This window comes from Mytilus trossulus, chromosome 5 (genome assembly GCF_036588685.1).
Source record: "Mytilus trossulus isolate FHL-02 chromosome 5, PNRI_Mtr1.1.1.hap1, whole genome shotgun sequence".
NCBI lineage: Eukaryota > Metazoa > Mollusca > Bivalvia > Mytilida > Mytilidae > Mytilus > Mytilus trossulus.
The window spans coordinates 39843633-39865503 of NC_086377.1; the positions used below are offsets into that span (position 1 = coordinate 39843633).

The window sequence follows — 21871 nt, forward strand, 5'->3', positions numbered from 1 at the left end:
TCAACACATAAAAGTTGTTAATATAGTTTTAAGACAGACACACATATACAACATATAAATAGAAACGGACATGGGATGAGACACTTTTTGGGTCATTATGGGCAAGAATATCTTGCTTGATTAACATGTTCAGATATATATCCTTACAATGTGAACACTAGATTTACTAAAAAAAACTTAATGTTAATGCTGTAATCATTATTTATACTAAATTAGAGAATAATATAAACACAGCACTTGGAAATGCCTGTAATGATCTCAAGTATATTTTTGGCCCGTTTTAGAATTATTTTTAACTATGATCGGTATAATGTGTGAATTTTAAACACAATTTAAATGGGATTTTATCCTAAATTATTAATTTTACGTAAACAGTCTACTTGCTTTGTATAACTTAAAATAAGATTCAAATTTCCTTTAGTCGGGACAATTCAAACTACTTTTCACCGCCTTATATAATTGAATTTTCAAAAACAGTTGCCCCTTTTAATTAACGTGTCTTCACATCGATGTTTTCTCACTATGGCGTATACCACCATTTTGCCCGAAATGTCATAGCGGATGAAATATATGTCAAACTTAGAGTCTATTTTAACATATACATAAAGTTGTCATCAAAATCTATCTGCGTTCGAAATTAAATTCTTAAAAAACCAAATTCCTTAGAAATTGATAAAGAACAATAACTTGCCAGAGTCATATTCAAGTCTAGCACATGCATATGTGGAGATTTGAATTAGTTGTTGTATGTCATCTACTTTTTTCTTTCATTTTTTTCTTTTAATATAAAGTACCTACTTATTTCACGAACAAAAAGAACTTCTGTAAAAAATAATAAAAATTATAGAAATCATTTATTTCTTGAAATAGCTAAATGGGTAAGTTCTGTAATTTTTAAGTAGGTTAATTGTCATGATAATGATACATGTCCATAAAATAGATAATAACCTTAATGGTACCAATTTCGGCAGCATCAGATGTGCATAAAGTGTAGCTAGATAATGAGGATTATTGTTCCATTTACAAGTGGTTTAATCCCGTATTGATTGAGTGGAATTGCTTGAAGATTGATCCAAGTTCACTAAGTTCACTTAGATCATGCAGGATAATAATTATGTCATCGCTTTGGAAAAGGGGGACATATTGTAATTATTACGAATTTTCTTCAACATGTTTTGTCTAGCTTTGTTCTCGGAGAAGATTTGACAAATATTGATAAAACTGTTGCAAAATGACAATCCCCATGTGCAGATGTGCACTTAGGGTTTTGAATTTCAAGATGGCCGCCGTTAACATGGAAACGGCAAAAATGTGAAAAACCGAAAAATGTCCAAATTGAACGAAACTTTCAGAAATTATAACTCATTAGATTAGAAACTGTGCCATTTATCTTAAGAACGTTCAAAATGGCAACCATTGCCATGGAAACAGTCCAGACATAAAAATAGGGAAAAGAAATCCGTAATTAATTCAAAGATTATCAACCGTTGAAGATACCACCCCAAACACGTATCAATAGTATAAAAGTAAAATTGATTGCTGTTGGATTTATTTAGATTGTTGCTGTAACCTTTGAGATTAGGCCAAAAGTTTTATTTTGATCCAATTGGGAAAACGTCTAAGTAACATTTTTTTATCAATTTTAAGCTCAATTTCAGTTAAGTGGTATTGAAATGTCATCTGTCTTTAAAATTTTCTAAATGCCCGCCGTTGCCATATGGAAACAGCCAAAAACACATATTAAACACCTAGCAAGTTTGAGGAAAAATTCTGTAATCAAGAGTATGTGCATACGATCAAATACAAATATGTACTGCAAAACATCTGCTAGAATATGCTAAAAGAAAACAAATATCTAATTTTACGTGCGTCTATTCTTAAAAAAAAGTGCTTTGAAGAGAGAATCGCCACTGATAGAGGGATACACACTATGAGTACATATTAGTGGCATTTCTGCTTTTTCATTAAAATATACATCCGGGAATCAAACACCCGCTAAAATATACACATTAGCTGAAAACAATTGATGAACGTGTAATTAAATTGTACAAGACAAAATGCATGCATCGTTTGATACACGAGCTATTGAGGAACATAATGAACAGTCTGTATGCCGCTCAGTCAATAAAAACACATGTTGTCTGTATCAAAGTCCCCTCTAAATAGACTATAAATGTGCCACGATAATATACTTGCGCATCACGTGACAACTAGTTCTTCCTCGCGCGTTGGCTTAATTTTAAATTCAAAAGAATTTCCAAACTATGTATGGAACTCAAACTTATTCTACGGGAAGAAAAAGGGGGCAAAGGGGGAGTAAAGACATGCCGATTCCTGCATGTATAAATAGATGTGTCATTTTACTTTGGTACACTGAAATGGTTACTGCTACTTTGACAATGTTCAGTATTGCTTACAATAGCAAATCTAGTTTAATTTATTAGGTGTTTCCACTTTTTTTTTCCTTCCGCCTAATTTTGTTCTTGCGATAAATATTTGTTTCGCAACATGTCGCTTAGATATTTGGTATATGATATCGAACAGTTTATGCGCTTTTGAAAGTTACCCTGCGTAACCGAATACTTTTCTTTGTAGGAGTTATCTCCCAAAACACTGTTTTCTTTGTGAGCGCAACTCCTTCGCAACCGTAAAAGATTACGACAAATTTATTTTACAAAATTGCTCGTTATATCCTTCGCATGATTTGTCCTATTTTGACCGAAGCGATATGAACGCTCCATATGAGAGTTATTTCCCCTTATGCATTTGATATAAGTGATATGCATTTCTATCTTGTAAACCATAAGTGCTTAGAGACCTTGGATCTTTTGATTTGAGCTCCTTGGTCCAAAAAAATGACAATTAGGTCAAGGTCAAAGGTCAAGGTCATATTCTAATTTTTGAATTTGGCTTATTCTCTCTTATTTCCAGAAACTGTATAAGATAACGACAAATTAATTTACCTGAATTGTTTGTTGCGACACGTCGTTACACTTGAATTCTGATTGCAAGTGTACGTTGAACAAAAAAAGGAGTTTTCTCCCCTCTTGTATTAAAAAATACTCGTATGGTGATATAACTCATTAACCAACTATAAATAAGACCTATAGTCTTTTGATTTGATGTCCTTGGTTTGTGACCTTGAAATTGAGGTCAAGGTCATAGGTTAATAGAACGTTCTAGATTTTGACCTTCGCTTTAAATTCATATAAATACATCATAAAGCCATAGGAACTAACATTATTAACTGATTTTTCCTATATCAATATCAAAATAGATCTTTACTAGTGGAAAGACCTTCAATTGTTCTCTGAACAATTGGTTTTTAATTTTAAGTTGTTTTTCTTTTTTATCAAGAAACAAACCACAGACTGTCACAATTTACGTTTAAAACTATATGTATTCTTAGAATACCAAACAGATTGTATACCTAAATCCGTTATGGTGTAACTATTAATGATTAACTAGCAATTTTCGATTTTAGCTCAAGCCGTGTGTTTCAGATTTTTTTAATGGCATTGCTGTACGAAATCTATTATGAAATATAACCGGTCATTTTACATTATAAGATTACCAGGTATCTTATCAGCCGATTTAACACTTTGCTTTTACTAACATGAGCATTTTTTGTAAAGTATTTTTGTGCTTGTAAATATTGTGTATTGGTTTCTTTCGTTGAGGCGTCCATCTAAGAGATATTCTGGTGATATTGGATACATGCATCCTGAGAAAATGACCAAGCCATCTGAAGGTCTTTGCCGAATTTCTTTCAGAATACATGAGGACTTATAATTAGTTATTTCAAGGAGATGTTCGTTGATTTTGCAGATTCGCCTCAGACAATGGTGGTGGAAACTTGAGAGCGATCACATATCTGTGTTCGTTACTCTCTAGCATTCACTTCTATACAGAAGGACCGATTTAACAGTACTGTTATAAAGCCTTATCTTTGATTTCCTGTTGTATTGCTTGGACTTCCAAATGGGTCTTAGTCTTTGAACTGAAGATATTGCCTTTACTAGCCTATTTTTAATAGCTTTTTGTGTTGGATCTTCTGTACTAATCACAGTTTCTAAATAAGTCTTATCTACCTGTATGATTTCTGTTCCCTCAGCTTTTAGTCTTAAGTTTGATATTGTGTTAAGTCGCATTTCTTGAGTCTTTTTTGCGTTCATTTCAAGTCCAATTTGGCTTGTAGAATGGCTGAGCCGCTTTGTATTTTCCTGCATATTGTCTTGTTTTGATGAAAGGAGTGATATATCACCAGCAAAGTCAAGATCCTCTTGGGTTGTAAACATTGACCATATGACCAATCTTGTGTGGTACTCCATATGATACAAGGATTATCCAAAGAGTCTCTCTATGTAAACTGTCGAATGCTTTCTTGAGTTAATATATAGAGGTGTCTTCCATTCCATACACTGTTCAACGATGTTCCTTCAGGCATAGATCTGATCAATACATCCTTTACCTTTTCTAAATCCAGCTTGTTCCTGTCTTAACCTGTCATCCAGTTTTGAGTCTATCCTGTTTAACAGTATCCCGCACAACGCTTTACTTGGGATTTAGAGTAATTTTATACCTCTCTTCGTAAGCTTCGTTTAAAGACCTTTTGCCCAGTCTTCATGTACTTTATTTTCTTCCCATATGTCTTTAAAGAGATCATGTAGTATGGCTGCTGCTGTTTTGATGTCAGCTTTCAGTAGTTAGCTAAAATTCCATCTATGTCTGCTGTCTTTCCAGATTCCATTGATTTAATTGCCTTTGTTATTTTTTCTTTAGATGGTGGATCAGTGCTAATATGTAGATCTTCAAATTGTGGTGCTCCCAGAAATTCGTTTATTGGTTCTGGTCTATTCAAAACAGCCTTGAAGTGTCATATCCAACGTACCGCCTTTTCCCTTTCAGGTGCAATGATTTTTCCATTTTTGTTGTAAACTGGAGGTGGTTGTATGGATTGACAACATAGTTCTTTTGTGATATTGTATACTGTAATTAAATCAACTTTTGCGGCAACCTTTTCTGATCTTCAGCTCTTTCCTCCAGATGGTTCCTTTTATCTTTTCTAGCTTTTTCTTTACCTCCTTATCTTTCTGTGTATTTTTTTTCTGTGTTTGTTCATTTAACCTTGATGACCTAGTGCTGAGAACCTTTTCTTTGAGGTTTGCTCTTTCATCGATTGCTTTCCATGTGTCTGATGTTAACCATTGTTTTTTTTTATTGTTAGTTTTTTTTTTGTTTTTTTTTTCCTCAAGCAAAATTTTATTAACATATTAGTTTCTATGTTTACAAAGTAGCTAGATAACATGTGTAGTGCTTTATATGGAATATACATTATTGCATCATTCAAGTAAATTTTCCAAAATATTTGTTTTGAAAGGATTATCAATATACCGTTATCTTTTTATATTGTGAATATTCGTTTGAAATTCATATTTGTTTTACAAAATATATCTACAGATATCTACATTGATTGTTGCTGTTCTTGCGGAAGCAAATTATTTTTTCACTTGTGTTTTGATACACATCCTTGAAATTTTCCTATTCTTTTCTATGAAACTGCATTCTGTTTGATCAATTTCCTCTTATACTCGAAATCTGTTTCTGAGTTGAATGACAAACTTTTGTTTGATTTCAGGTTCTTTCAGACAATTGACATTGATGATCTTTCTCCCAGGTTTGTTATTGTCTGGAACTTTGTTATGCTTTAGTTAGAGTTAAGATCAACTACTAAATATCAGTCATTTAAGAACAGATTAATTCACAAATACCTTTTTATATTAAGTTGGTGGCTATATAATACCCTATACCAAAACGTCTACACACCTTCACATGCAACATGAAAAATATAAGCTGTAATTGGATGATTGGTGTTTACCGCCACTTTCAACAGTAACGCGGGTTATTCAGTATGCACCACATGTTTATGTTATTTCTGCATAGACAGAAAAAATATTACAGTCAGTCCTTGAATAATTTAATCATCACCATTTGAAACATTCTGCTTTCCTCTTTCTTTTGTTTCTTTATTTCCGACATAAAACAAATCAAAGCAGTTCAAAGATGTCCGATAATGTGTGATCAAAAATCTTTGTATTGTGCTGTTTTAAGTTTCAATTCACAAACATCTTAAACCAAACCACATGTTCACGTTCAAAATCATCAGTCTGACATTTGTCATTAGTAGCTGTCGGCAAAATATGTTAACTTACTATGTTTGTTTAAATCGGAGATTTTTAAACTGTTCCAAACTTGATCATCCCATGCCTGAATTAGTTTATTATACGGCCAAGTTTTAGTTATTCTTGACCACCGTACTAGTATCTGTAGTTTTTCCTGTACTACTCATATTTTGTTTAAATTAAATTTTGTTTATTTCGTAACATTACACATCTCCTTTCTTCGTATACAATATTCTATACGCGTACATATATCTAATTGTTGTGCATGTTCATATACTTCGTAATAGATGATAAATTAACTTATTTTAATTGTTATCAGTTTTTCATTAAGACACAAACCACATAGGGTCAATATGGTCAAGGCCAGATGAAGTTGGAATAATAATAGTGTGGTTTTATACCGGATTTGCGTTGTAGGAAAACAGGTCAAGCTCAAACTAGCTTTAAGTGATTCTAAATATGTAAAAAGATTATATTCTTGGAGCGGTTTTAACCTTTCGTAAAAAGTTTCAAAAATAGAAAATTAGTATAGTCGGATATTATGCAATTGTAAAAATAACTTTCAATGTGTGGAACCTAGTGGACTAGTCTACCTTCAAAAATATTTCAGACTGCTCGACTTTTCATCATAAATACAGAAATTTAATGTCAATTTCTTATTTTTGACATATTTAATATCATATAAATCACAGAGACATAGTTGTACTTTTATTATTGATTTGATCAATTTTTTACATCTTTTCGCTTCTGCATGACCTGCAATCCTTTAAACGGAACATGATCATTCTTAATTCTTACATTTATATAACTATTTTTCAATTATTCTTGGTTATTTTGAGATTACTTATTCTGTATTCAAAATATATAGTAAATCAGTAAAATCCCAAGAGACTTCTTTGTTCTATTCCTACAGTGTTTGCAAAAAAACTGTGTTTAGTCTGCCCACCAAACTTATCCAATACATTTAATACCTTTATTTACAATACTTTGTTTTCAAAAATTCAACAACCTAAATACAAGTAATACAAGCGTATACAATGGATCGATTACTCGATAAACCAAATGAATGTCGTCATTAAAAGAGAATAAAATAATCGAAAAATAAAACTGCTGAATTTTTTTCAAATGCACACTTCTGTCAACAAGATGAATAAAACATAATGCAATTCTACATTACTGAGTCACATACAATTATGTGAATGATAGTTGTGGTATTGTTTTGCGAAGTACAAATGTATGTTAATAAATTCACGATTTACCAGCTATGTATATAAATATATAAATGCATATTCTTACAAAAAACATGTGTCAAAGTCGATTAGACCGGTATATATAAAGATGCATCTTAAAATAATTTGCAACTATCATACTTGAAATATTTCATATTATAAGCTCTTAAAAGGCTTCTCATGTTAATGGATCGAATGTTGTCTTTGAAGAAGGGATTGCAAATTTTTCAAACTCCTTGTATAGCAAACTAGACAGAACTGGAAATGAATTCATTTCGCCATACAGTATCACGTCAGCATTGTTACTTCTTATGCTTGGAACCGGCAAAACGACGAAGAACCAGATGAAATCTGTTATTTTCGAATATGAAGAACCAGATGATATCGATGAGGGATACCAACGTCTGAATGATGAACTTTTAACAAGAACAACAAAAGGAGTATCAATATCTATTGCAAACAGGTTGTTCGCCAGGAAGGGTCTTAAACTTTTGAACTCTTTTAGTACGAAGGCGTCGACATATTTTGGAAGTGATGTTGAACTCTTGGATTTTCAAACAGACTCAGAAAAGTCACGATTGACAATAAATGATTGGATTTAAAAAAATACAAACAATATAATAAAAGATATGATTCCAAAAGGTGTAGTTGGTGCAAATACTTTAGTAGTATTAGTAAACGCTATTTACTTTAAAGGTACGTGGAAAACAGAGTTCAACAAGAATGACACTACACAAAGAAACTTTTTCGTGAGAGCGAATGAGCAAACGCTAGTTAATATGATGTATGGTGAGTTTGATGCAAAATCTGGTGAGAACCTTTCACTTGACTGCAAGGTTTTACCAATTGCCATATCAGGGAAACCAGATCTCTATGGTATTTGTTTTGCCAAATTCTGGTGACGGACTCTCCGAACTAGAAAGTAAACTTACCGTAGATAATGTCGATTCACTTTTAAAAGGTCTAAAGACACAAAAGACACTCATAAGAATACCCAAATTTACTATGACAAGCGAGTACAATTTGAAGCCAGTTTGTACAGCTTTAGGAATTACAGAAATCTTTGACAACACAATTGCAGACTTTAGTGAAATCTTTGAATCCGATAAAACACGTGTCAGCGTTACTGATGCACGTCACAAAGCTCATATTGAAGTGAACGAAGAGGGAACCAAACCGGCAGCTTCTTCTGTAATGGTTTTTAAAGAACATTTTGGATTTCCAGAACCACAGTCAATCCAATTTGTTGCAGATCATCCTTTCCTGTTTTTGATTCAGGATGAAGAAACAGGTACACCGCTATTCATTGGAAGATATGCCAGACCATAGTGTAAAGAAACATATGTTTGACTATTATTTTGTTAAAAAAAATAAAAATCAACTGATTAGTTTTATTTTTTACTTCGATACAATTGACCGGTTTTTTTCTTGCATGAATAGCTTCTTAACGATGGTTAAATGCAGTCAGCTCATTTTCCTGTTGAACTTTCTTTTAATGATCTTATACTAATAATTCAAAATTTGATGACTATGTCGAATGCATCGATCCCATTGAACTAGAGATAAAGGATACAATATATACAGTATATACAATATATTTACCTCAACAGAGATGATTTCAGTTTTCCAATTGTAAACTTTCCATTTCTAAGAAGCAACATTGCAGCAGCACCTGCATACGGTGTATGTATCTCCTAATTCATACGATATTCCCGTGTTTGCATTTTCTATCATGATTTACTTGATAGAGGGTTGTTGCTCACAAGGAAGCTATTATATCAAGAGTTCCAAATAGTTAATTTGAAATCATCTCTTCGTAAATTTTACGGATGCCATTACGAGTTGGTTGACCGTTATGGAATAACCGTTTCACAAAGATATCGGATATGTTCCTTACGTCGTAACTACAGTCCCCTTCCCTTTCATGAATGTGACCTACCGAATTAAACTATTTACCGGATTTGTTATCACAACACGACTGGTGCCACATGTGGAGCTGAATCTGCTTACCCTTCCAGAGCACATGAGATCACCCCTAGTTTTTGGTGGGGTTCGTGTTGTTTACCCTTTAGTTTTCTATGTTGTGTTATGTGTACTATTGCGTGTTTGTTTGTCCTTTTTATTTTTAGCCATGGCGTTGTCAGTTTATTGTTGATTTATGAGTTTGACTGTCCCTCTTGTATCTTTCGTCCTTCTTTTAGACAAAGATAATACAAACAATGGCCGCTGCCTTCTCCTCGTTATGATATATATATATCATTAACGGGAAGCTTAATACAAAATATTATGATAAAAGAGATGTTTTTTTCATTTCCTATCGTCAATTATCCATTTTTAGATGGTGACGTTCCCTTGTCACCATCTTATGGTGTTTATATATCTCAATGTGTATGTAACAACGTTCTAGTTTTTAACGAGATTAATTCATGTATTACTGAAAAATGATAAAAACATTGTTTTCGATATTACACACTAGTCAAAACATTTACTTAATTTTTATCATCGGTACACGGACATCATTCGTAAATACAACTCAACATGTAGACATCTTATATGTTCATGCATTTCACATCCAATCTTTTACACTTTACAAAGCACAAAATTGTCAGTATGAACCTCAAAAGCTAACAAAACCTCTAAACAAACTTAAAAAGAAGGGGTATAGTTACGATACTGTTGTCAGGTCATTAAAACTTGCATATTTTGGTTTTAATATTGATTCCCGTATAGGGTCTTCGCATCAGAATTAAACACATTTAATCTAAAACCAATTGTTGGCATGAAACGGGTTATGATCTTCTCGTGTATTTTATGATGGTATAATACTAAACCCCTATCGGGAAGGACTGTGCTTGATATTATATGATGAAGATATATCTTTGATTCAGTTTAATTGAGGTCTGAAGCGGGCATGTCAGTTATTGATAGTGGTCCCTTTTAATTCATGTATTATTGTCATTTCGTTTAGTTTCTTTTGTTACTTATCCTGACATCGGACTCGGACTTCACTTATACTTAGTTTTACTGTGAGTATTGTTATGTCACCCGATTGACAATGTCCGGTGACATATTATTTTTCCTCTGTTTCTGTTTCTTTTTCTGTATTATTATTATTATTCTTCCACCTATTTTGTCCGGCAGTTTTCTCAGAGCCAATGGAACCAATCTTAATGACAGTTAACTATAATGAGGAACACAAAATTTCGGATTGCTGTAGGTCTTCAGACCATAAAAAATGGCTGCCGTTACCATGGAAACGGAACAATTGCGAAAAATTCCAGTTTTTGGTTTTAATGAATTATTTGGAGTTGCTTTAACTTAGAATCAATATATTTTGATACAATGTAGGTGCCGGGCATAAACTGGTTTTGGATGAGTCACGCTGAGCAACATTGGTAGATGTGAAATTTGGCGTTGGAATTTCAAAAATGTCTGCCGTTACCATGGAAACAAGTCAAAAATGGTCAAAATGCTTCAAAAATCTTAAAGTGGCATTTACTTTCTTAGAATGGTAGGTCAAATCCATTGAAACTTTGATTGTATGTTCCCCCCATGTACCAATGTGTTATCTGCCATTAGAAATTTGGAAATGGTATCTGATACCATAGAAACCAGCCAAAATGTCAAAAACTTCAAAAATTTCAAAATGCTCCAAAATTTATGAAACTTAATATATGTGTTGACTGTTAAGTCTGCATGAGACTTTAAAAGTTGGAATTTCCAAAATGGCCAATCTTGCCATGGAAACTGCAGAAATGTCAAATATTTTTAAAATGCTCCAAACTTTATGAAACTTAATATTATTGTTAACTGGCATGTATAGATGAGACTTTTAACTTGGGAATTTTCAAAATGGCTGTCGTTGCCATGGAAACAGAAGAAATGTGAAACTTTTGACAATGCTCAAAATGTACTGAAAATTTACAGAATGATATTTCGCAATGCGTTGATCTGCATTCACTGTTAAATTGTTTTCAAATCGCTGCTGCTTAGTGGCAATGGGGGGAGGGTGACATCCGCTATTGCTTGCAATGGCAATTCTAGTTGTGTGTTTGCTTTTCATCATTGGCTAAATGTATAGAGAAGGGTTGAGATCGCAAAAAACATGTTTAACCCCACCGCATTTTGGCGTCTGTCCCAAGGAGCCTCTGGTCTTTGTTAGTCTTGTATGATTTTTAATTTTAGTTTATTGTGGAAAATTCGGATTTAAGTATGGCAACCATTATCACATTATTATAGGTAAACATTTCAAAAATAGAAGTACAGTAGTCAAAATTGTGTTATAATCTTAATCACAAACGATGTTAAAGAACATCTATAGCTACTAAACCATTTACTATTAGCATAAACCGAACAAATTATAATTGGTTGCAACCAAAATTTCATCAAAGTAGCAATTTACTGGAGTGGATCAGTCTGAAAGATCAGTAGCTATGTACTGCATTGAAGAACAGGTTAACTCACAAATACCGTTTCATATTAAGTTGACGGCTATATAATACCATATACTAGTACCAAAACGTCTACACACCGTCACATGCAAAATGAAAAATTCAAGCTATTATTGGTTGATTGGTGTTTAAAGCCACTTTCAACAGGAACGCGGGTTATTCAGTGTGCACCACATGTTTATGTTATTTCTTCATAGACAGAAAAATTATTACAGTCATTACTTCAATAGTTTAATCATCACCATTTGAAAGATACAGCTTTCCTCTTTTTTTTTGTTCTTTATTTCCTACATAACACAAATCAATGCAGTTTTAAGATGTGCTGTTGGGTTTGAAAAAAATTCTTTGTATTATGTTGTTTTAAGTTTCAATTTACAAACATGTTTAACCCAAACTATTGTCTTCGTACCAAATCATGGGTTTGACATTTGTCATTAGTTACTGTCGGCAAAATATGTTAAATTACTGTGTTTGTATAAATCGGACATTTTACAACACAACTACTATTTTTGGAGGGGTTCGTGTTGCGCAGTCCTTAGTTTTCTATTTTTTGTCTGCTGTACTATTATATGTCTGTTTGTCTTTTGATTTAGCCATGGCGTTGTCAGTTTATTTTCAATCTATGAATTTGACTACCCTTTTGGTTTATTTCGTCCCTCTTCTATGTATAAATCGGCAATTAATTTCTAAACTGTTTCAAACTTGTATTAGTTTACTATACGGCCAAATTTTATTTTGAGTTAAATACATGGTTAAACTGGAGAAGTGTATCTGTGAGCATAAAATCCGATTGTTGTCATTAGTAAATGTCTTACAAATAGTTTTAATTAGAAATTGTGCACTGTTTCATTTTGTTATCACATGTGTTCTGTTATAAATTATTTCACGGTCAAGTTATACCTATTCTTGACGACCGAATTAATAACGGAAGTTTTTCCTGTACTACTTATATGTTGTTTATTTGTTTATTTCATAACCTTACACATCTCCTTATTTTCATAAAAATTATTCTATACGCCTACATATATCTGATTGTTGTGCATGTTCACATACTTCGTAATAGATGATAGATTAACTTATTTTAATTGTAAGCAGTTTTTCATCAAGACACAAACCACATAGGGTCAAAATGGTCAAGGCCAGATGAAATTGTAATAATAAAATCGTGGTTTCATACCGAATTTGCGTTTTAGGAAAACAGGTCAATCTCAAAGTACCTTTAAAATATTTCCGAATATACAACAGATTGTATTCATGAAGCGATTTTAACCTTTCGTAAAAAGTTGCAAAAAAGGAAAATAAGGATAAGTCGGCTCTTATGCATTCGTAATAATAACTTTCAATCCGTCGATCCTATTTGAATAGTGTATTTTCAAAAATATTCGGAACTGCTCGACTTTTATCATGAATACTGAAATTTGATGTCCATTCCTCAATTTTACATATTTGATGTCAGTATAATCCAAAACGATGTGTTCCTGATATTTTTGACGTTACTGTACACTATCTATTATTATAATGTATAACCACTGATGTTACACCGTAAGATTGTAAAATATCGACCATGTTTAATAATTCACTTCATTCTCTGCGTTTTATTGTTAATGTGATCTTAACAATTATTTGAAACTGAATTCGAACTCTAGCTAATAACTTCTTTAACGTGTTGACTTTTGTATGAAATACATTATGTTGCCAAAATAGGATCTTCAACAACAGGTTAGTATCTATACCAAACATGATTGCATGCTCTCATGGGATAAGCAGGTGTATGTATAGTCCAGTTCTTTTGTTGGCCACATGTTGATCTCTCGATAACTTATTGTGCGTTTTTTCAATCTGTCTTTGATATATTAACTTAACAGTTACACAACAACAATAACAACAACAACAACCACAAAAACATCAGATACAAAACTCCTCGATAAAAAATTAAAATCAAAACTGCACAAATATTTTTTTTACTAATCGTCATCAAACATTGACACTTGTTAGCGACTTGTCAATAAATAATTTAGAAGTAACTCTGTGGTTTTAGCACTACTTTAAAAAAAATCAAGACAACCTAGGTTCAAGTAATACAAGCGTATAAAATGAATTGATTCCTCCATAAACCAAATGCATATCGTCTTTAAACATGTTAAAAGGGAGTTATATAATCGAAAAAAATAAAATTGCTGACTTTTTTCAAATGCACACTTCTGTCAACAAGATGAATAAAACATAATGCAATTCTACGGTACTGAGACACATAAAAAATATGTGAATGATGGTTGTGGTACTGTTTTGCGAAGTATGTTAATTAATTCATGATTTACAGGATATGTATATAAACATACAAATGCATATTCTTACAAACAAACATGTGTCAAGGCCGATTAGACCGGTATATATAAAGATACATCTTAAAATAATTTGCAACTATCATACTTGATATATCTCATGTTACAGGCTCTTAAATGGCTTCTCAGGTAAATGGATCGAATGTTGTCTTCGAAGAAGGGATTGCAAATTTTTCCAACTCCTTATATAGCAAACTAGACAGAACTGGAAACGAATTCATTTCGCCCTACAGTATCACGTCAGCATTGTTACTTCTTATGCTTGGAACCGGGAAAACGACTAAAAACCAGATGAAATCTGTTATTTTCGAATATGAAGAACCAGATGATATCGACCAGGGATATAAACGTCTTAATGATGAACTTTTAACGAGAACAACAAAAGGAGTATCAATATCTATTGCAAACAGGTTGTTCGCCAGGAAAGGTCTAAATCTTTTAAACACCTTTAGTACGAAGGCGTCGACATATTATGGAAGTGATGTTGAACTCTTGGAATTTCAAACAGACGCAGAAAAGTCACGATTGACAATAAATGATTGGATTTCAAAAAATACAAACAATATAATAAAAGATATGATTCCAAAAGGTGCAGTTGGTGCAAATACTTTAGTAGTATTAGTAAACGCTATTTACTTTAAAGGTACGTGGAAACAAGAGTTCAACAAGAATGACACTACACAAAGAAACTTTTTCGTGAAAGCGAATGAGCAAACGCTAGTTAATATGATGCATGGTGAGTTTGATGCAAAGTCTGGCGAGGACCTTTCACTTGACTGCAAGGTTTTACAACTGCCATATCAGGGAAATCAGATCTCTATGATATTTGTTTTGCCAAATTCTGGTGACGGACTCTCCGAACTAGAAAGTAAGCTTACCATAGATGATGTCGATTCACTTGTAAAAGGTCTCAAGACACAAAAGACACTCATAAGAATACCCAAATTTACAATGACAAGCGAGTACAATTTGAAGCCAATTTGTACAGCTTTAGGTTTAACGGAAATATTTGACGACAAAAAAGCGGACTTTAGTGAAATCTTCGAATCCGATCAAACACGCGTCAGCGTGACTAATGCACTTCACAAAGCTTTTATTGAAGTGAACGAAGAGGGAACGGAAGCGGCAGCTGTTACAACAATAACTGTTGGTATAACTTCAGTACAAGATCCTAAACCACAGCCATTTCAATTTGTTGCCGATCATCCATTCCTGTTTTTGATTCAGGATGACGAAACAGGTACACCGCTATTCATTGGAAGATATGCAAGACCATAGTGTATAGCAACATATGTCTGACCATTATTTTTTACAAAAATAGTTAACAAGTTAACAATATTTACTGATTTTGTTTATTTTTACTTTAATACAATTGGACATGTTATATCATGCATACATATCTGCTCAGCTAGTTAATAAAATCTGAGTTGTTTCGATCATTGTATGTAAAAACTTATTTTTCATTAATCAATTGACTGACCATCATACGTTAACAGTTTGTTTACAAAAATGTGAAAAGATGTCTTAAATACTCAAATTGTTAAACGCTATCTATCGAGATGAATACCACGAATAGGATTCGTTGCATAACTATTTTTCAATGCTCAAGTTTTGTGCGTTTTGTGGTTAATTTCGTCCTGTAAGTACATATCTATTATAGGTAGTTTTGTAGATCGTGACACCTTTGAACGCATTAGTTTATGTTTATACCTCTTTTGCGTTGCACTTTGTTTCATTTGGTGTTTCCTGAATGTTGATTTGTTTTATTCGTAGATTTGTTGTATGAAAGAAAATATTTTCTGTTCCCGTTCAAATCTAAAATACTTCTTACATAATCTTCTGATGACCTTCAAAGTTTTCGGTTCGGTGTTTTAAAAGTTTTGTAGTTGTCTTGTTATAGTGCCCTTCATCAATATGTGTCACTACTACGACCAAACACTTGGTATTTTAATGTTACGCTACTATACAAAACGATGACCATACTAGCACATCGTAAGACTATATAAGTATAAGAACAAAACATTAATCACATATTAACATACAATAACTATTTGACGAATATTCGAATTGAAAAAGATGGAAAATATGTAGAGATGAAACATTTGATGATTAGGAGGAAATGAAATATTTTATTTGACTATGTGAATTCTGTTTTGTCGCAAACTTATTTGATTTTCATACGAAACGGGTCGTACGGTCAAAACGCCATCCCAAACTCCTGATTCTGTCACTGGATGGTTTCACAATTTATCTATATGGCATAATCGTACGGACGTTACAAACAAAACATGCACAAATGAAACGTCTAGAACAACAGCTCTATCGCGACGACATACACATGAAACCAAAACTATATAATACCACACAAAACAAGTTATGCACATCTTTACAGGAATAATGACAAGTAAAGGGTCCTTGCTAATTTCTCAATTCGAGATCATGAACCTCATGACCAGTTTTGTGATTAATCTGTATGATTTGATTGGCTGTTTGATGGCAGAGATTTTAATGGAAAATGACGAAGCTTCGGCGTAGAGCGCTTTTAGGATAATATTAAATAATGAAAAATTCAAGGTATCAATGAAACACAAACAAAATAACCATACGATTTCGAACATTAAGTTTTTTTAGCCAAAAAAAAAGATACTAACGCCTATTTGGGTTTTTTTACGAAAAAAAGTACACAGAAACACAGTGTGTGATGTGTGATATCTAACGTTTGGTTTATATAACAAATTGTTTCGCGTTTTTTTGAATGATTTGTTATCTAACATAGGATTACCTGCTGTACCCATATTTTGACAATTTTACCTATTAAATTAAAATTATTTATTTTATTCACGCATCGTTGTAATACATAATGGAATTTTGATGTGACTGTCATACAAGTGAGAGGTTGAGAGCTATAAAACCAGGTTCAATCTACAATTTTCTACATTTGAAAATGCCTGTACCAAGTCAGGAATATGACAGCTGTTGGCCATTCGTTTGATGTGATTTTATCATTTGGATTTGCCATTTGATTAGGGACCTTCCATTTTGAATTTTCCTCGGGGTACAGTATTTTTTGTGTTATTCCTTTTTTGATATGTATAAATACAACCCAGAGGCAGACGATGCACCATGTAAACAAGAAAGAAATTAAAAGATAAACAACTTGTAACCTGATACAGATTTCCCGCTTTACATCGTTGAGAGTCTATTTTAAGTTATAACTAAAGATATTATCATACAATTATCTTCAATCGCAACAACTTCCAAAATGATAAAAAAAAAAACACCAATAAATATTGACAAAAACAACCACTTGCCAGAATCATTATTGAAACGCACATGCATATTGTCTAAAAATAAAAATGATAGAATTTGTTCATACTTTGCCAAAACGTAGTATCTATTGATATATGTTGAAATATATAATAAAAATGATAGGTCACTGTGCATTTTCTCAAGCTACAGGATTCGACAAAATGACACATTTTGTAAGGATTATACAGGAAAAAACACCATTTTGTGGTTAGAAACAAAACAAAATGATAGAATTGTTAAATACTTAAGAAAAAGATAGCTTTCAGACAATGCTTTGAGAATTTCAAAAGAAGAGATAGGGTCACCGTGAGTTTTTTTCCCCGGCTAAAATACAAAATAAGTAAATTCCATGTAGAATCCTTCAGAAAATGCACTATTTTAGAGTTATCTCCCCTTAAAATGGCAGTTTAAAAAAAAAAACAAGCAAAAAATAAACAATATTTGCAAACATATTAATATTTATAAGTTATATTCTTATAAATTGGTTCGTTCAAATTTTGCTAACTTGATAGAAAATCTGGACCTTTGGTTCACTGTTTTTTACAATCCAAGATGAAGGAAGACACTCATACCACCTTAAAAGATTTTGACATCTTAATCCCATCTGTTTTGATCTTTTAAAGTATAAAGTAAAATAAGAATAATATGTTGTAAAGTGATGTAGAAGATGATAAAGATTTGTGCAATAAATTTTATCAAGATAAAAAACAACTCCGAGGAAAACGGAAAAACGGAAAATATCTCATCAACATCTAATTTTGTCGATTTACTTTTAATATCCTGTTGAGCTTGTTTCGCCTATTATTCTCTATTCTTTAAATTGGAGCATCCTTATAAGTTTATCATTTTTGTTTGTGAATTGTCATGTATTTTTTGTTTGTGAATTGTCATGTATTTTTGTTTGTTTTGCACATTATCATTTCTTGAGGTAACCCTGTCCAGACATTATAGGTTTTTTTTCCACTGTACAACTAACTTTTTGCGGCAATGAATATTGCTTACATGTTGTGTAGTGTACAACGTAGTGTAGTGAATGATTTGATTTTTTTGTGTTTTAACTCCACTTGTAAGCACCGCATTTATGCTATTTCGTGGCGGTCAGTTTTTAATTGGCAGCAGAAGAAGCCGGAGTGCCCGGAGAAAACCACCGACTTTCGATAGGGAAACTGACAATCCTAGTCAATTAAGATTTGAGTCAAGTGCACACACACGAGCGAGGTTCGAACTCACAACATCAGTGTTGACTGGCTAGTGATTACAGTGGTTACTACTTAGACCACTCGGTCACCGAAGCCTTCACGAAGTGTAGTGTACAACGTTCGTATGCTATTAGGCCGGACATCTTATCATTGACCAACATATATATGCATGTTTTCAAATCTGAGGAAAACGAAAAACAACTCAATTAAGTTTAAGTTCATGTTCGCAGACATTCGTCAATAACATACGTGTTCCCTGCTCATCTAGTAGCATGTAATTAACTTGTGGTTATGAGTTTAAATCTGCCATAATATTTTTCGATTTACAGTATACTGTGGATTCATTAATATTCGTTGGATACCAATTTTCGTGGGTTTCATGTGAAAAGATGAACCACAAATACAAATGTTCAAAGAATAGCATAATTCAATAGACCTTGAATACAAAGATTGGCAAAAGCACGAAATCAAATATCCACGAATATGCAAGTTTTCAGCATTCCACGAAAATTGTGAAAAAACCCACATGTATTTCGTATTTGTTTAAACGTTTTGGATAATGCAATACATTCCTTCTTTTCATACCAAATTTAAAGTTTTATGCATATGCTGTAAATCTGTCTCAAAAGTAGCAGATTTAGGCAAAACAAAAAGACTGATGGCGTTCTGATGTAGTACAATCCAAGATGACGGTATATAGTGTATAATTACCTTCATTTGTAATTGATGATAATTTAACTTATTTTAATTGTAACCAGTTTTTCATCAGGAAACAAACTACAAACAGTCAACATGGCCAAGGCCAGGTAAACATGTAATAATAAAATCGTGATTCCATACCGGATCTGCTATGTAGGTAAACACGATAAGTTAGAAATAGCATTAGAAACTTTTTTAGATATACATTTTAAAATGTATATGGATTTCTGTTTCATACTTATAGTTAATGTGTTTCCTACAGTTTTAGTTTGTAACCCGGATTTGTTTCCTCTCACTCGAGTTAGGATTTTCTTACACCGGTATACTACTGTTGGCTTCATTTGTGATTGTATAATAATGGTTAAGACAATTGCTATTTTCGTTTTTAATCCTGTTTTTGCCAAGTCAGTTTATATAAATTGTGTTACTAACATTGGAAGTTGAATACGTTGATCGAAGTAGTACATATATTATGTCTCAGCTGTTAACTCCAATAATCAACCATTTAGTAACTGTTACAGCTATTTTCCTAATGCATGTAGTTTACAGGTTTGGTTAGCTTGCTTACTTTGTTTGTAAAAATGTTTGCTCAAGCATCCAATAGAATTATAAAAGCTGAAGCACCACCTAACAATTGATTGTGAAGGTTAAACTTACATTAAATGCTTGAGCAAAGAGTAATATAAACAAAGTAAGCCATCCAACCAAACCTTAAACTACATGCATTTGGAAAATTGTAACACAACTCTGTACCTATCTGATGATTTAAACGCATGCAAAAATATTTAAGGATGTTTGCTTGTCATGTTTAGGATTTTTTGTCAGATTTTCGAAATCCTCTGGTTTTATCCATTTGAATGCCTTAAGCTGGGGTCACACATTCACGATTTTTACTACCGTTCTTGACAGGACCATTCCCGATTAAAATTTATCAAAAGTCTGATCAAGATCCTGTGAATCGTGGATGGAAATTCAAACTTAAATTAAAATTTGTAAAAAAAATAATTTGATCACGACAACAATCAGATAGTGTTCAGGAAGCATCGATATTCAACCGTTTCTAAGCGAATTAGTCCCGATAATCCCGTTCTGAATCCGCTTCTAATCCGATTTGTATTTTTCGCCAGGTAAAATTCGACCGAGTCTGTCACGACTGCGTCCCGACTCTACCGAATGTAATCCGACTGAGATCAGACAGTCACCAGACAGTGAACCGACGCTGACGGAAGCTATCCGTTCGAAAACTGTCGGCATTTTCGGGATGATCAGGTACTGTCTGAATGTAGTCCTATCACGGTCCACTCTATCGCATTGCAAACGGCTTTGTCTGGTCTCAGTCGTATTGTATTCTGTAATTGTCGGGACTCTGACGTGGGTATCATTGACGAATTTCGTATTAATAACGGGACTGTTTCGGAACGGTTTCGTCAAAAAAAACCGGTTCGCAATCGACAAGATCTGGATGCAATCTGGACTCAATCGGCAAAAAAACAGCTATGAAAAATTACTCCGGATAATTCCCGTTCCACAGGACACCATCCAGAATACACAAGACATTGTTCGGAATTCGATCCGATACATGCAGAATCTGTAACGACATAGCCACGATTGAAATCCGACTAGACAAAATCGGCTGAGTTGCCCCGAATGTTACGGGACGTACCTAACTGTCGGGATACTTTGCCGAACTATTCGGACCCTTCCCGATCCGTAGGAATCTGTTACGAACTTAAACGAATGCGTTCAGACAATGAAAGGACATTCCAGATAATTTAGGATACTAATCCGACTTTTTCACTTTTCGTGTCGTATTGCTGTCTGATCTTAAACGGGAGCAATAATCGGCAATGTGTGAACCCCGCATTAAAAAAATTTGCCCATGGACCCCCATTTTTCTTTTTATAAATCTTTTACATGTATAATGATAAGCCATTTGTAAAAGTCTTCTAAAATTTTATTTATTTTTTAATAGTTTTTGAGAGTTTTAACTTGTCAATTATGATAAAGCTATGAAAAATCAAGAGAGAACATTTTCCCGCCAAATTTCCAATGGCTAATATCTCGAAAACAAGTACATTGACCCCTATATTTTTTTTGACTTTTTTTCTTCTTCAATAAATAGCCTATCAATGTATACTAGTTTTATGAAAAGTTATTTATTTTGAAACTGAGCAGCAAACTTCCTTAAAGCGGTTATATTTGTCATATTGAAAGAATAAAAATCTCTCAGCTTTTCGATTTATGTCAGATGTAGCACAATACCGCTTTTTATGCTTTTTATCACGTTGTTATATAAAATCTATCATGGAAAACAACCGATGATAGTATAGTAAAAGATGGTAGAATATCATTTAGTAAATACGAGTGTTCTTAGATTATTTATTTTTTTGTGTGTGCATTTGATTGAAAAACAAATTCATTTGCACATTACAATCATTGCATTGTATCAACATGTAGTTG

General features: G+C 32.9%; 1 protein-coding gene and 1 pseudogene across 1 annotated transcript; both read left to right on the forward strand.

Moving 5' to 3' along the window:
- Window positions 1-7496: 7496 nt before the first annotated feature.
- LOC134719637 (serpin B3-like) lies at window positions 7497-8799 on the forward strand (annotated as a pseudogene).
- A 5443-nt stretch (window positions 8800-14242) lies between these two features.
- On the forward strand, window positions 14243-15643 carry LOC134718838 (leukocyte elastase inhibitor A-like). Its single transcript, XM_063581627.1, has one exon. It carries the CDS (start codon window positions 14322-14324, stop codon window positions 15480-15482), a length of 1161 nt encoding a protein of 386 aa, XP_063437697.1. The 5' UTR covers window positions 14243-14321; the 3' UTR covers window positions 15483-15643.
- The last annotated feature ends 6228 nt before the right edge of the window (window positions 15644-21871 follow it).